At 40.9% G+C, this 16,585-nt stretch overlaps 1 protein-coding gene across 1 annotated transcript in view; it reads right to left on the reverse strand.

The window, feature by feature from the left end:
- The window catches only part of SVOPL (SVOP like), a 69,592-nt gene that overhangs the window by 34,848 nt on the left and 18,159 nt on the right, over window positions 1-16,585 (reverse strand). The window contains exons 8-12 of the mRNA XM_028106354.2: window positions 16,379-16,507; window positions 7,612-7,685; window positions 4,195-4,418; window positions 3,243-3,351; window positions 2,417-2,498 (exon numbers count right to left, since the gene is read on the reverse strand). Of these exons, the coding sequence (XP_027962155.2) occupies window positions 2,417-2,498; window positions 3,243-3,351; window positions 4,195-4,418; window positions 7,612-7,685; window positions 16,379-16,507 (618 nt within the window). The remainder of the gene's footprint in view (window positions 1-2,416; window positions 2,499-3,242; window positions 3,352-4,194; window positions 4,419-7,611; window positions 7,686-16,378; window positions 16,508-16,585) is intronic.

Here is a 16,585-nt window from a genome sequence, read left to right on the forward strand (position 1 = left end):
CACCAAAAAATTGCTAGAATGGATACACAAATTCAATAACGTGGCAGCATACAAAATCAATATACAGAAATCTGTTGCATTTCTATACACCAATAATGAAGCAGCAGAAAGAGAAATCAAGAAATTGAACCCATTTGCAATTGCATCAAAACCCGATACCTAGGAATAAACCTAACTAAAGAGGTCAAAGACCTGTACTCTGAAAACTACAAAACACTGGTCAAAGAAACTGAAGATGACACAAAGACATGGAAAAATATTCCACGCTCATGGATTGGAAAAACAAATATTGTTAAAATGCCTATATCACCCAGAGCAATCACACATTTAATGCAATCCCTATGAAAATACCACCGGTATTTTTCACAGAGCTAGATGAAATAATCCTAAAATTTGTATGGAACCACAAAAGACCCTAAATAGCCAAAGCAATCTTGAAAAAGAAAAGCAAAATTGGAGGCATCATAATTCTGGACTTCAAGCTCTATTACAAAGCTGTAGTGATCAAGACAGTATGGTACTGGCACAAAAAAGGACACACACATCAATGGAACAGAGAGCCCAGAAACTGTATGATCAATTAATCTTCGACAAAGCAGTAGGGACTATACAATGGAAAAAAGGATCATCTCTTCAACAAATAGTGTTGGGAAAACTGGACAGCAACATGAAGAATGAAACTGGACCACTTTCTTACACCATACACAAAAATAAATTCAAAATGGATGCAAGCCCTAAATGTGAGACAGGAAACCGTTTAAATCCTGGAGAACACAGGCAGTCACTTCTCTGACATCGGCCATATCAGCTTCTTACTAGATACGTCCCCTGAGGCAAGGGAAACAAAAGCAAAAATAAACTATTGGGACTACATAAAATAAAAAGTTTCTGCATAGCAAAGGAAACAATCAACCAAACTAAAAGGCAACCTTCGGAATGGGAGAAGATATTTGCTAATGACATACCTGATAAAGGGTTAGTATCCAAAAGATATAAAGAATTCATCAAACCCAACACCCAAACCAAAATAATCCAGTTAAAAAATGGGCAGAAGACAATAGACATTTTTCCAAAGACATACAGATGGCCAACAGATATATGAAAAGATGCTCAACAACACTCATCATGAAATGCAAATCATAACCACAACGGGATCCCACCTCACACATGTCAAAATGGCTAAAATTAACAACACAGGAAATAACAGCGGTTGGGGAGGATGCAGAGAAAGGGGAGCCCTCCTACACTGTTGGTGGGAATGCAAGCTGGTGCAGCCACTCTGGAAATAGTACGGAGCTTCCTCAAAAAGTTAAAAATAGAACTATCCTACAATCCGGCAATTGCACTACTAGGTATTTACCCAAAAATACTAATTTGAAAGGATACATGCACCCCAATGTTTATAGCAGCAATGTCCACAATAGCCAAATTATGGAAAGAGCTCAAATGTCCAGTGACTGATGAATAAAGATGTGGCATAGATCTACAATGGAATATTATTCAGCCATCAAGAAGAATGAAAACTTGCCATTTGCAACAACATGGATGGAGCTATGAAGATTATGCTAAGTGAAATCAGTCAGAGAAAGACAAATACCGTATGATTTCACTCCTATGTGGAATTTAAGAAACAAAACAAGTGAACATGGGGGTGGGGGAAAGAGACACAAACCAAGAAACAGACTCTTAACTATAGAGAACACCCTGATTGGTTACAGAGAGGAGGAGGGATGAGGGAAACAGGTGATGGGAATTAAGGAGGGCACTTGTGATGAGCACCGGGTGTTGTACGGACGTGTTGAATCTATATTGTACACCTGAAACTAATATTAGACAGTATGTTAACTAAGTAGAATTGAAATAAAAACTTGGGGGCAGGGGAAGAAAATGAGCACAGCTTTACCTACCAGTCTCTGTAGTGCCACTTTCTCTAGCTCAATGAAGGACAAAACCAATTAAAATACTGTTAAGTTGTCTGTTCACATATTACTTCTAGGAAAACTAGCTCTTTAAGGTGGGTGTTTGAGGAAATTCTCTAGCTCCTTCAGGTAGTGCCCTGCTTACAATAGATGTATTAATTCCATAAAGAATATCATTCAAATTTAGGCTATTATATTCAAATTTAAGCTACATGTGGCAAATAACAGATGGAGGGGAACACAACATGGTGCTGGGACAAGGAGTTGGTCTTTTACATGCATGCTGTGTCATGAGAAAGGTGGATCCTTAAATGTCCTCTCATACACTGGCTTTCACTAGACTCCATGGAGCAAACTATCAAACCACCCGCTAGCATTTTCTTGGAGTACTTTTAGAAAATTGTCAAAAGTCAACAGAAGCTAGGATGCGTCTTCAATGGACAGACACCCTAAGTAGCTCGCCGTGCAGGTCTTGGAGTAACCAACCCACAACTGACCTCAGCAGTGTAAATGTAGATGGTGTTGAAGTTGGCTGCCACCAAAGCCCTCAGCATGAAGAGGAAGCCTGTCAGGCCAGAGCTAGGGAACAAGATGCCAGAGATGTTAGGAAAGGCAGCATGGAGGGCTTTCCATGGCCTTGACAGGTGCTCACATTACACAGCTTAACATTAGAAATGCTGACACATGCCCACAGATAACCGGGTCCCAAGGAGGTGCTGCTTCTCACCTGGCCTGATTGTGGGGTCCTAAAGTAAATGCTGGACCCCAACCTTCAACCCAACTCCCCATCTGTCCTTCCCACTCCCCCAAGTGTGCTGTTGCAGCCTGGCCCCCCCAGATTAGCCCACCTTCAGCTACAACCCTCCAAAAATGATGCTGTTTGCAGAAGGATATAGATTACTATTGAGGACATCCTAGGATTGCAAATTAGAGAGTGAAATGAATTTTTACACCACAAGTAGGTTACCTATTTCCCTGAACTATTGCAACAACAGTCCAGATAATTTGGTAAACAACTAGAGTCCTGACGTTCCACGAAGCTTAGCATAAAGATCCTAAATACCCTGGTGGGTGGAGTGATTGTGCTTTGCACTAGCACCTGTATCCTGGGAGAGCTGAGGCAGGGCCGGGTCAGTGCAAGAGGGAAGGGGGAGTGGCAGGTACCAGGAAAGGCCCATTCCAGTCAAACCAGCAGCCCATTCACTACTCCCCTGGTGAAAGGGACTTGCCCCAATGCCCACTGAACACTATGGGTCAGGAAACCACAACTTAAACCCACTGCACAAACCTAGATTATTTTCAAGCAATCAGAGAGAGAAATACCTTGATGTGCAAATGTTGAGAAGGAAGAATAAGGCTGTGCATCCCATGGTGATAGAAAGGCTCAGCCGTCTCCCTAGGAAATTGATGCCCAGGATATTGAAAGGATTCACTAGAAAACAAATGACAATGACAGTTTCTGAAACCTCGAAAGCAAGTGGTATTTACCAACATTGGCAAGGATTCCTCCTTGTCATTTCAGAAAGAGGCAACTTCATCCGAACCTCATGTGTGTTCCAGACAAAACCCAGTCCCATGGTCATCCACTTCATGACTCCTTCCCCACGCTTTTTTCTCGTGGGTCGAAGAAGGACAAGCACTGGTGTGTATATAAAGGGCATTTTATGCCCAAGATGACTATAACACGTAGGTCTATCGTTAATTGCAAACCTGCTAGATCTATATTTTAAATGGTTTTACTGTTTCTCATCAAATTTACGGGGCCACTGATTTTTAAGTACTATTATTTTATGTCTACTAAAATGCAAACAGTGCCGCAAATTAAAATCTAAGTAGCCATTGTAAGACATCTCAGTTTCGGGCACCTGGGTGGCTCAGATGGTTAAGCGTCTGCCTTCGGCTCACGTCATGATCCCAGGGTCCTGGGATCGAGTCCCGCATCAGGCTCCCTACTCCTTGGGAGCCTGCTTCTCCCTCTGCCTCTCTCTCTCTCTGTCTCTCATGAATAAATAAATAAAATTAAAAAAAAAAAAAAAGACATCTCAGTTTCGGAGATGTCCGAAGTGGGGGTGGGGGGAACGCATCTTAGAATGATAGAATATAGTAATTCAAAGCTCTACTCCTGCAGACTTCTCCCCACACCAGTCTGCACTGGAGACACGTGAGCCAGGAAGGTGAGGGGACCTGTTCAGCTCTGCCAGGCAGGAGCCCGTCTAGGACAGGCTCCCCCACCCCAAACAGACAAGGCCCCCAAAACATGGAGGTCGACGCTTACGAGCAATTTCGCCAACGGTGCTGATAATCATGGTCCGGTAGTCGGAGGGAGCAAACACGTGGCAGTGGCAGGGGCTGTGGTTCTCCTCTGTGTCCGGCAGGGTTACGGCCACCCCGGACTCGGACTCGGACTCGGACCCGGACCGCGAGCCACACACCAGGTCCCGCTCCAGCAGCTCGGCGCTGGCCAGGATGACGCCGTAGTAGGCAAAAGAGATTCCCACCCTGGAAGGGAGAGAAGCCGCTCATTAGAAAGCTGCCCCCGGCCTGAAGGAGGGGCCAGGCCAGCAGAGGTGGGGAGAGGTGGGGAGAAGAGGGGACAAGGGGGAGAGTGGTCAGGTGGGGGGGTGCATCAGGTGCGGGGGGGGCGCCAAAGGCTGGGCGCACCTCTCCTGGGGAGCCCGAGGGAGGCATGCACGGGAACCCAGGTGGGAAAGGGATTTGCAAGGGCAGCCTGGGGCCGGATCCGGGAGGACCCCACAGCCGGTGAAGGAGATTTGAAGCCTGGACTCACTTTCTATCTCCGCTCTAACAAATTAGCACCAACTCGGTGGCTGAGAAGAACACACATCTATGCGCTCCGTTCTGTAGGCCAGAAGTCGTGTGGGTCTGGCTGATTTCTCTGCCATGAGGCTCCCAAGGCAGAAATGCCAGTGTAGGCAGGGCCTCAGGCCTTGCTGGGGATGGGGGCAGAATCTTTCCCGATCCAGGGCAGAATTCAGCTCCATGGGGCTCCACCCCCTTGCTACTCTTGACCAGTTGCTCTCGGTTTCTATAGGCTTCCTTCCTTCCTTGTCTTCACAGCCAGAGACGCTGAGCCGGGTCCTTCTGCTCTGGAATCTCTCCTCCCGCCTCACCTCGCGCTTTCTCTTCCACTCCATCTGTATTCCCAGCTGGAGAAATCTCTCTACTTTTAAAGACTCAAGTGATTGGATTGGGCCCACCTGTTTAATCCAGGATATCCTCTGTATTTTAAGGCCTGTAACCTTAATTACATCTATACAGTCCCCTCATACCAGCACCCAAATTAGTGTGTGATTAAATCAACAGGAGTTGGTAATCTTGGGGGGGGGGCGGGGGCGGAGAGTGATCTTTAGAATTCTGCCTGTCCCAAAGCATCTTTAAAGGTCAGGAGAAGGGGTGCCTGAGTGGCTCAGTTGTTAAGTATCTACCTTCCACTCGGTTCATGATCCCCGAGCCCCGCATCCGAGCCCCACATCGGGCTCCCTGATCCGTGGGAAGCCTGCTTCTCCCTTTCCCACTCCCCCTGTTTGTGTTCCCAATCTGTCAAATAAATAAATAATTTTTTAAAAAATAAAAAATTAAAGGCCATGAACTTCCTGTCTTTTTTCTGTCTATTCTTTAATAAATATTTGTGTTGAGATAAAATTATAATAACGTACAGAAAAGTTCATGTGTCAAAGTCAAGGAAAGAAATAGCCTCCCAGAAACTCCGGCGGTGCCCGTCTTAGCTTCACAGAAGTGGTTGCAAAAGCCAGCCGTCAACAGCATAGAGGGACAACCAGGGGAAAGCGCCAATGTTTGGTTATCAGCCGATATTAGTGAGATGATTGTTAAACTTGTCTGTTAATTATAGGAGTGGAATCATCTAAGAAAATGTCCTCAAGTAGTTGAGACTCTTAATGAAGTATCAGGTTGAAATGTCACGGAGCCTGGGCTTGCTTCAAAGTATGTCAGCACGGGAAAACACAGCCGAAGCAATTATGAGGGACTGCCCGTGACTGTCAGATATGGGTGATGGATCAATCAGAGGTCATCACGGTACCCTCTACTTTTGTGTGCATTTGAAAATTTTCATAACAAAGTATCAAAAAAAACCCCAATAATTACAATGCTTCCCCTTGTTATTAAAGTAACTTTAGTTCGGGGCGCCTGGGTGGCTCGGTCGGTTAAGTGTCTGCCTTTGGCTCGGGTCATGATCCCAGGGTGCTGGGATCGAGCCCCGCGTGGGGCTCTCTGCTCAGTGGGGAGCCTGCTTCTCCCCCTCCCACTGGTGCTCCCCCCTGCTTGGGCTCTCTCTCTTTCTCAAATAAATAAATAAAATATTTAAAAAAAAATAAAGCAGCTCTAGTTCAATTTCCAAATATTGAGAGTATTTTAAAAATTAAAGCCTTAAGAGGCAACATACCATCCTATTAATAATGATTTTATCTGAGAAAGGCAGGTAGACACTTTCCTGAATTTAAACACTATTGATTAGTTTTGCCTGCTTTCTATCTATATATAAATGGAATCACAGAATATGCATCTGTATGTCTGCTTCCTCTGCTGATTATGTTTGTAAGATTCAGGCATGTTGAATGTAGATAACTAGTTTTCTCTTTCCCATTATTGTATAGTATTCTATTTTATGATTGTAACACAGTGTATCCATTATACTGTGAATGGACATGTGGGTGGTTTAGAGTTTGGGGCTGTTACAAATAAAATAATGCTAAGGACATTCATGCAAATGTATTTTGGTCAACACATGTATGCATTTCTGCTGGGTATAAAGCTACGAATGGAATTACTGAGTCATAGGCTATGCATATTTTCAACTGTGATAAATACCTCTAAATGGTTTCCCAAAGTGGTTTTAATTTGAACTCCAGTCAGCAGTGCATGAGAGTTCCAGTTACTTTACATTCTTCCCAACACTTGCTATACTTAATCTCATTGGTTTGTTAATTGGTATAGTTAATTTAATTTTAGCCATTCCAGTGGATTTGTAACGGTGTCTCATTGGTTTTAATTTGCATTTCCCTGGTGACTTTAAGGTTGGGCATGTTTTCATATATTTTTTGATCCAGTGCCAGTTCAAGTCTCTTGCCTATTTCTCTACTGGTTTGTGTATCTTTTTCTTGTTGGAAAAAATTGTATACATATAATTTTATATATTGCTACAGTTGCATATATATAAAATTTTATTTGGTAGGTATTTTAGAAATTTCTTCTCCCAGTTGGTGACCTTACCTCTCAGATTCCTCATGGTATCTCATGGCTCAGAGTTCCTAATTTAATGGAGTTGCACTTTTTGTATCTTGTTTAGAAAATCTTTGCGTATTCAAGGTCATGACTGCAGAGAGTGAGGCACAAAGAAAACCACCAGAGTCTATTCCATTGAATTTGATTACTGGTAACTTCAAAGGATCACTTTGTCATGTGGCGAGGAAAAAGGCCAGACTACAAAAGGTTAGAAAGTGACCTCATATGAAAAATAAAAATCTAGTCATCAATAATTTCTTTCTCCTTTAAAAAAAATGGTTTATTTATTGGTTGGTTGGTGGTGGTAGCAGAAAGATAAGACATTGCTGGAGTCAGCCTTGTGGTTTTACTCCCCCCTGGCACTGAGTGGATTTACTTAAGTCGGCTCTGTGTTTATTGAAAAGTCATTTTGAAATGATTACATTCTTACCATATGACCCAGATCTGTAACGTGGTCCGTAAATATTTAGCACCCAATAGGTCTGCAAATCTTCCTCTTTTTTCCTGGGGGCGGTGGTGAAAAGGGACAGGCAGATTAGATTTAGTGGCCTACAGACTGGCAGAGGTTGCTCTAGTATTTTAGAGAACAGAAAGTAAGAACAGTGTGGGAATGTAATGGGGCATGTAATGGGGCTCCCATGAGCGCACCTCACCCAGCCCACAGATCACTGCTTCTCATCCATCTCGGCCAGTCAGTCTTCACATGCTTTTTATTATCATTGGCAAGGACCAGCCCATTGAAGTGAAAATTCTAACCCTTTCTCTCTTCCTCTTCTCACCAGTGCTGGTGAGTGGGGGGGTAAAGCACAGAAAATAGTAGGATACAAGAAAAGCATAACCATAAAACTGTTGGGAGATTCATTTAAACTTCACATTAAAATGGAAAACCTAGTATTGAAAAACAGCGTGAGAATTGTGTAAGAAAAAGAATGGCATACATTTGGAAGGAGGATAGAATGCCCGATTTCTTTTTGTGTCTTTAGGGTAATTAGCACAACTCTTATCCATAGTCACTGCTATGTCCAATATTTTGGAGAAAAATAAATAAGGATGGGTTATATACGATTGAGCAGTGATGGATTTTTATTTAAAGCTAGGAACGTAAAAAAGTAAATAAAGCTAAGAATGCTTTGTGTGTGTGGGGGGGTACTTAGCTGAAAACCAACTATTTTTTTCTCACAAATAGACCTGGAATTACAGGCCCCCTTTAGATAGACCAGGAGTATGATCCTAGGTGTCCTGGATTTTGTTGTCACAAAAAGTTATAAAGTTTGAAGAAACTTGCTCCAGTGACTTTTTTTTTTTTTTTAAGTAATCTCTACACCCACGGTAGGGTTCAAATTTTCAGCCTAGATCAAGAGTCACAAGCTCTACCTACTGAGCCAGCCAGGCATCCTGCTGATCTAATGACTTTTAGGCTCAGCTCCTAAAGGTCACTGTGGGCAAAGGGTAGCAAGTGACAGTCCCTTTTCATCTGCTTTCCATACTGGGGCTCTGGCCAGTCATCATTGGAAAACCTCTGAACTAGTCCTAGCCTCCCATTTTCCAAAAGAATATGTGACCCAGAGAGGGAAAGTGACTTGCCCAGGGTCACACAGCTCTTTGGAGGCACAGCCAGCCTGGTATCAGGTCTCCTAAACACTAGTCCTGAGTCTTGCCCATCTGCCTCCCTGACATGCCCCCTTGAGTCTAGATGTGACTATGGTCCCCTCAAATCCTCAAGTGTAACTGGAGATTCAGAACTCTGAGTCTGCCGTAAATCACAATGAATCATAAATTATAGTCAAAGAAATTAGGTGGTCATGAATCTTAGACTGCAATCCAAACTGGTGGACTCATTCACTCATCTATGGTGTGGCCCTTCCTTAGCCAGTCCCCAGAGCTTCTCGTCTCCGAGTCTGTGCAGTGAAGCTGCAGAGGCTGCCCTGCCCAGGCCATCGTGTCCAGCCCCCTCGGCATGGCACTCAGATGGCAGCCAGCATGACGAAATCCACTGCATATTCCTGCCTCTGGTCTTGGCTCACACCACTCCACCTCCTTCCTCCCCTGAGGATGCCTCTCCTTTCAGTGTTCAATTTATGCCTCAATTATCCCCTCAAGGAGGCTCCACTGCCCTGGCCATGCTCACCTCTCTGCTCTGATCCTACACGCTGTTGCCTGTGCCACTCACCTGGTTCTAACATCTGGCTGTTTTATTAGTGGTTCTTTGCTGTGTGAGCCGCATCTCACTAAGCAGATTGTAAGAAACTTGAAGGCAGGGTCTGTGGCTTATAGCTCTGTATCCACAGGGCCTTGCACCAGAGACAGTCATGAAGGACAAGACCATCAGATGGGCATATGGATGGAAGCTGCAAGCTGAAGGCAAGGGGAGGAAAGCAGGAGGAAGAGGAAAGGGGAGAAAGGAGAAGGATGTAAGAGGGACGATGGAGGATGGGGAATGTGGAGAGAAGATGGAGACTAGATGGGGTGGAGGAGGGAGGGTAGTTGTTATGGGACTTGAGTCTCCCTGATTTAATACTTTATAATATATTTTAAAGTTGTTAAGAGAGTCGCTCTTAAATGTTCTCACCACAAAAAAAAAAAAAAATGGTAATTATGTGATATGATGGAGGTGTTGACAAACTCTATGGCAGGTATCATTTTGCAATATAGAAGTGTATCAAATCAATACACTGTACCCCTTAAATTTACGCAATGTCGTATGTCAATTACAGCTCAATAAAGCTGGAAGAGGGGTAAACAGAAGAACAGCCTCTCCCACAGGCATGCCAGCCCTGGTGAGAACCTACAGCTTTTCTCTGTACCGCTGGTGTCCCTGCTTTGTGTCACTCTCTACCTCTCCGGTGATGCCTTTTGCTCAGTCATATGTCCAACATCCTTGTATTCTGTCAATCCTCCTCTTATCAAAATCTTCACTTAGCCATGGATCCAAGGATACAAAGGCTGATTGATAAAGATCACAGAAGACCTTAAATGCCAGGACGAGGATTCTGGGCTTCACGTATAGTCAGGGACTGAGAGGGGCAGGGGCAGGGAGGCACTGAAGGCTCCTGAACAGAAGGGGTAGTATTGGTGTTTGAAGAATCCTCGTCTGACAGTGTTGTGCTGGATGACATCACAGGGCATGGGGCAGGAGGTGGCAGTGTGAAAGAAAGAGACTGGACGGAAAAGCCAACTGTTGTAGAGGCACCAGTGGGATTGGCAGCCGATCAGGCTTGGTGGTGCAGAGGTTTGCAACGTCTCAAAGGGGATGCCACAGTGAGATGAGCATTAATGAACACCTGTTTCAGGCTGCAATGTGAAATAAGCCAGACACAGTACTGTATAATTCCCCTTATATGAAATAGAGAATAGGCAAACTCATAGAAACAGAAAGTAGAAGTTACCAGGGATTGGGGGTGGGTAGGAGTGAGGAGTTATGGCCTAACAGAGTGACCGTTCAGGATGATGACAAAATTCTGGATGTATTTGATGCCACTGAATTGTACACTTCAAAATGATGACACAAACAAATGGAAAGACATCCCATGCTCATGGATTAGGAGAACAAATACTGTTAAAATGTCTATATCACCCAAAGAAATCTACAGATTTAATACAATCCCTATCAAATATCAACAGCATTTTTCAAAAAACTAGACAAATAATCTTAAAATTTGTGTGGAACAACTGAAGATCCTAAATAACCAAAGCAATCTTGAAAAAAGAAAAGCAAAGCTGGAGGCATCACAATTCTGGACTTCAAGCTATGTTACAAAGCTGTAGTGATCAAGACAGTATGGTACTGGCACAAAAAAAGACACATAGATCAATGGAACAGAATAGAATACCCACAAATAAACTCCCAATTATATGGCCAATTAATCTTTGACAAAGGAAGCAAGACTATGCAATGGGAAAAAGTCTCTCCAATAAATGGTGTTGGGAAAAATGAACAGCTACATGCAAAAGAATGAAGCTGGACCACTTTCTTACACCATACACCAAAATAGGCTCAAAATGGATTAAAGACCTAAATATGAGATAGGAAACCATAAAAATCCTAGAAAAGAGGACAGGCAGTAATTTCTCTGACATCAGCCATAGCAACATTTTTCTAGATATGTCTTCTAAAACAAGGGAAACAAAAGCAAAAATAAACTACTGGGACTGCATCAAAATAAAAAGCTTCTACACAACAAAGAAAACGACAAAACTAAAAGACAACCTACCGAATGAGAGAAGATATTTGCAAATGACATATTCAGTGAGGGGTTAGTATCCAAAATACATAAAGCACTTATACAACTCAACACCAAAACACTCCAATAATCCAATTAAAAAATGGGCAGAAGACATGAACAGACATTTTTCCAAAGATGACATTCAGATGGCCAACAGACACATGAGAAAATGCTCAACACCACTCCTCATCAGGGAAATGTGAATCAAAACCACAAATGAGCTATATCCTCACATCTGTCAGAATGACTAAAATCAAAAATACAAAAAACAACAAGTGTTGGTGAGGATGTGGAGAAAAGGAAACTTCCTGTACTGTTGATGGGAATATAAACTGGTGCAGCACGGTGGAAAACAGTATGGAGAGTCCTCAAAAAATTAAAAATAGAACTACTGTATGATCCAGCAATCACACTACTAGGTATTTACCCAAAGAATATGAAAATACTAATTTGAAAAGATATATGCACCCCTATGTTTATTGCAGCATTATTTACAAAAGCCAAATTATGGAAGCAACCCAAGTATCCAGAGATGAATGGATAAAGAGGTGGTGTAAATATATGGTAGAATATTACTCAGCCATAAAAAAAAGAGTGAAATCTTGCCATTTGCAATGACATGGATAGATCTAGAGGGTATAATGCTAAGTGAAAAAGTCAGTCAGAGAAAGACAAATACCATATGACTTCACTCAAATGTGGCATTTAAGAAATAAAACAAAGGAACAAAGAAAAAAAGAGATAAATAAAAAAACAGACTCTTAACTATAGAGAACAAACTGATGGTTACCAGAGGGAAGATGGGGGGTAGGGCAATGGGTGAAATAGGTGAAGGAAATTAAGAGTACACTTATCATGATGAGAAATGAGTAATGTATAAAATTGCTGAATCACTATATTGTATACCTGAAAGTACTATAACACTGTACACTAATTATACTGGAATTAAAATTTTTTAAAAAGCCGTGTCTGGGAAAAAAAAAAAAATTACAGTTGACCCTTGAACAACATGAATTTGAACTGTGCAGGTCCACTTAAAAGTGGATTTTTTTTTATATAAATACAGTACAGTACTGTAAATATATTTTCTCTTCCTTATGATTTTCTTAACATTTTTTCTTTTCTCTAGGTTATTTTATTGTAAGAAGACAGTATATAATACATATTACATACAAAATATTGGTTTGGTTTGGTTTGGTTTTGAGAGAGAGTGGGGGAGAGGGGCAGAGGGAGAGGGAGAGAGAGAATCTTAAGCAGGCTCCATGCCAAGCACAGAGCTCTATCTCACGACACTGAGATCATGACCTGAGCTGAAATCAAGAGTCAGTTGCTTAACCAACTGAGCCACCCAGGTGCTGCCCATACAAAATATATGCTAACCAACTATTTATGTTATCAGGAAGGCCTCTGGTCAACAGGAGGCTATTAATGAAGTTTTTGAGGAATCAAAAGTTACCCATGGATTTTCAACTGCATGGGGAGGGGGTCAGCACCCCTAACCCCTGTGTTGTTCAAGAGTCAACTGTACTCACTTTAGAATCTTGGAGTCCTTCCTTTCCTTTTCTGAGATCAGTTTCTTAATTTGACGAATGAAAGTACTATATGTTGGCTAACTGAACATAATAATAAAAAATAAATTTAAAAAATACATATAAAAAATAAAATGCAAAAAAAAAGAAAGTAAAATATTTGCCTACCTCATAGGGTTTTCTCTAAGTATCAAATAAAAAATGTACATCAAAAAAAAAATAGAGATAAAAAACACATAGGGAGAACTCTCCCCTCAGGAAATTCAGCCTTCCAATAAGAGTTTTTTGTCTTGGTTTTTGGGTTTGTTTGTTTGTTTGTTTTTTAATGTTGCTGAGGAATATAAAAAGACTTGACTAGTGGGAACATACACTTTTATCAAAATAAAAATATTTAATATTATAAAGGTATCAATTCTCTTTATGTGTTAACTAATAATTCCAACACCATCCCAATTAAACTCTCCTAGTTTTGGGGGGGGAAATTAGGAGAAGATCTTAATAAAGTGTCTTCAAAGTTGTTCCAGAAAAATAGTACTGAGAAAATAACTTGGAAAATTCTGAAAAAGAATTTTGACAAGGGGACTTATCCTACTAGATATGAAAAATACTGTAATTAAAAGTGTCACATTGGACCAACAATTAACCTGTATCCTTTTCCCAACAACATGAAATACCCTCTTTATCATATAACAAGTCCTCATACATACCTGAATCTACAAATCTGTCATTAGAACACAATAGAGAATTCAAAAATAGACTCAAATATACAAAAGATGGATTATTCAATAAAAATATATGAGTGCAAATGGTTAGCCATTTAGATATAACCAAATTAGACCTGCACCATGTTTCTTATATTCAATTAAACCCAGACAGATCCAACATTTAAGTGGTAAGTATGAAACCAAATTAACCCAATAGAAAGGAGAAGGATACCAGAATGTTGTTGTAAAAGGTAAGCTTGAAACCACTAAAAAAGACAGTAGTAAAAATATTACAAATCTAAACAGATACCTGCTTAGAAAATAATGTCTAATTTAGGGAAACTTATGAACAGCATGAAACAAAAACATAAGACAAAAATAATTTGGAAGATGAGACTGGGGCAGATCAGAACTAACATCTTCAAGGGCCTTGTACTGTTCAGAGAGCAAATAAAGACACTAAGTAACATAGATATTGTGGGTACTCATTTTCAATATTTAAGGGCTATAATATATATCTTATATATATAAGAGATATATATATATATCTCTTATATATATAAGAATATAATAATAATAATAGTAAATATAACAAAAGAAATAGAGTGCACAAATTCCTAGCCAGTAGAAGGAAGCACAGGGGGAGAAAAGCAAACTGAATCACTCTAATAAAAGGTAGGAAAGGAGAAAGTGAAAGACATGGTTAAGAGGAAATATAAAATGGCAGAAGCCCAAATTGTGAGTAATCACAATAGATATAAATGGATCAAATTCATTACTAAAAGGCACAGAATACCAGATTGAGTGAAAAAAATAAAGATCAGTTATATATACACACAAGAAATAACTTTAAAGCAAAGCAACACAGGAAAGTTAAAAATGAAGGTCTGGAAAAAAGATACATCAGGAAAAATGCTAACCTAAGGTAGTTTTGATATAGTAATATGAGAGAAAATAAAATTTAAGGCCCAAACCAGTATAAAATAACAACATAATAAGGTTAATCCATGAGACTAAGCCAATCATGTGTTAGGAAGCAACAAGATATCCTGAAAATATATGAAGTAAACTGTCAGGACTGTAAGGAGAAAGAAACAAAGCCATCATCTTATTGAAAAACTGTTAGCTCAGCCAGGCAAAATCTAGCAAAAGTGTCAGATATTTATATGGCACAATTAACAGTATATAACAAAATATATATACTCAATGAGAACACATGCTCTTTTTAAGCACACATGGAACATCAATTAAAAGTCACTATGTAGAGAACAACAGAAAAATCTCCAATATTCCAAATAGTTGATAACATCCTCTGACCAAAATGCAATTAAATTAGAAACAAACAAAAAAGGGGAGTTGACGGATAACTCACTGGTTAAAGAGAAAGAACAGTTACAAAATAGAAATAAAAATAAAATTACTCTGTAACAAAACTTGTTAAATGCAGCTTAATTAAAAATCAAAAAGACTGACCATAAATGAGCTAAGTACTAAACTCAAGAAGCTAGAAAAACATAAAAAGCTAAAGGAGAAAACAAAGAGTAGAAATTAATAAGACCACAAAAAAAAAAGTCAATAAAGAGAACAGCAATGAAAAACCCTTGTTCTTTGAAGTTAATACACAAACCTCTAGTAAGAGGACCATGAAATAAGAGAAGGCACAAATATATGGCATTAAAATGAAAGATGGGACATACGCAGCAGATTTTTGAAACTCCTAAGAGGACACTGGGAACAATTTTATATCAACAAATTTGAAAACCTAGATGAGCTGGACAATTTTCTAAAATATATACACTACCAGAATTGACTCAATCAAAAGTCTTAAACAAAAGTAGACTCTAAACTTTACATAAATTAAATCATAGTTTTAAAAACTCCTCCATGTAACACCCCATTGTTACCCCCCCCCCACTGCTCCCCTCAAAATACATATTAGGCATAAATGACATTAGAGGCAAGTTTCACCAAGCATTCCAAAACCATATTCCAACCATAACCAAGAGGTGAATTTCTATCTTACATAAAGTGTTGCTGAGTTGGCAGGACAGGTGAGGAAGGTACCACTGGTACCTATGATTGACCCGCCTACAGTTGGTTGATCAGGGCTGGTGTGAGACATGATTTCAGATTGACATTAAGAGTCCTGGAACCAGTAGAATGTAAATGCCATATTCTTTTTTAAGAAATCATTTAGGGATGCCTGGGTGGCTCAGTCGGTTAAGCATCTGCCTTCGGTTCAGGTCATGATCACAGAGTTCTGGGATCAAGTCCCTCATAAGGTTCCTTGCTCAGTCGGGAGCCTGCTTCTCCTCCTGCTCCCCCTGCTTGTGGTCTCTCTCTTTCTGACAAATAAATAAATAAAACCTTTTTTAAAAAAAGAAATCATTTAATGAGGTTTATAGTTTGATATCACTTATCATTTACATCATTTATAAGGCCAGTACAAGAAAATAAAATTATAAAACAATCTCTCACCTATAAACAAAGATGCCAAGACATGTGACTAGCTCTGCAAGGTAGAGGTTATTATTCCCATTTCATCAATGAGGAAAGCGAAGGTAGGTAATTTGCTAGGGCCACCTGGCTCTCCACGGAGCTGGATTTAGTCCCAGTCGGCTCTGCTCTTATCCCTCGTCCCTCTAGGGCAAGGCTAGAGAGTGAAGGTCCCCTCCCCTCTACCCTTCTAGGACTGAGGGGATTTCTGGTGGGAGGAGAAGACCTCCCTGCTGGGAACTTACCAGGATGGGCTCCACCAGCTTCCCCTCCGGCATGACTGAGCGGTTTATCCTGGCGATGCGCTGCAGGGTGGCGAGGGCAGCCTGAGTGTTCCCAGTGGAGACGCTGAAGCGAGCGGACTCGGGAATAAACTGGGCACAGAAGGAAAGAGCATCAGAATTCAACTGCTGTGGACCCCAGGGGTTCCATAGTGACTCTTGTATAGTCAC

Source organism: Eumetopias jubatus, unplaced genomic scaffold (genome assembly GCF_037043125.1).
Source record: "Eumetopias jubatus isolate StellerSeaLion01/CBP00866 unplaced genomic scaffold, mEumJub1_p1.0 scaffold_14, whole genome shotgun sequence".
Lineage (NCBI taxonomy): Eukaryota > Metazoa > Chordata > Mammalia > Carnivora > Otariidae > Eumetopias > Eumetopias jubatus.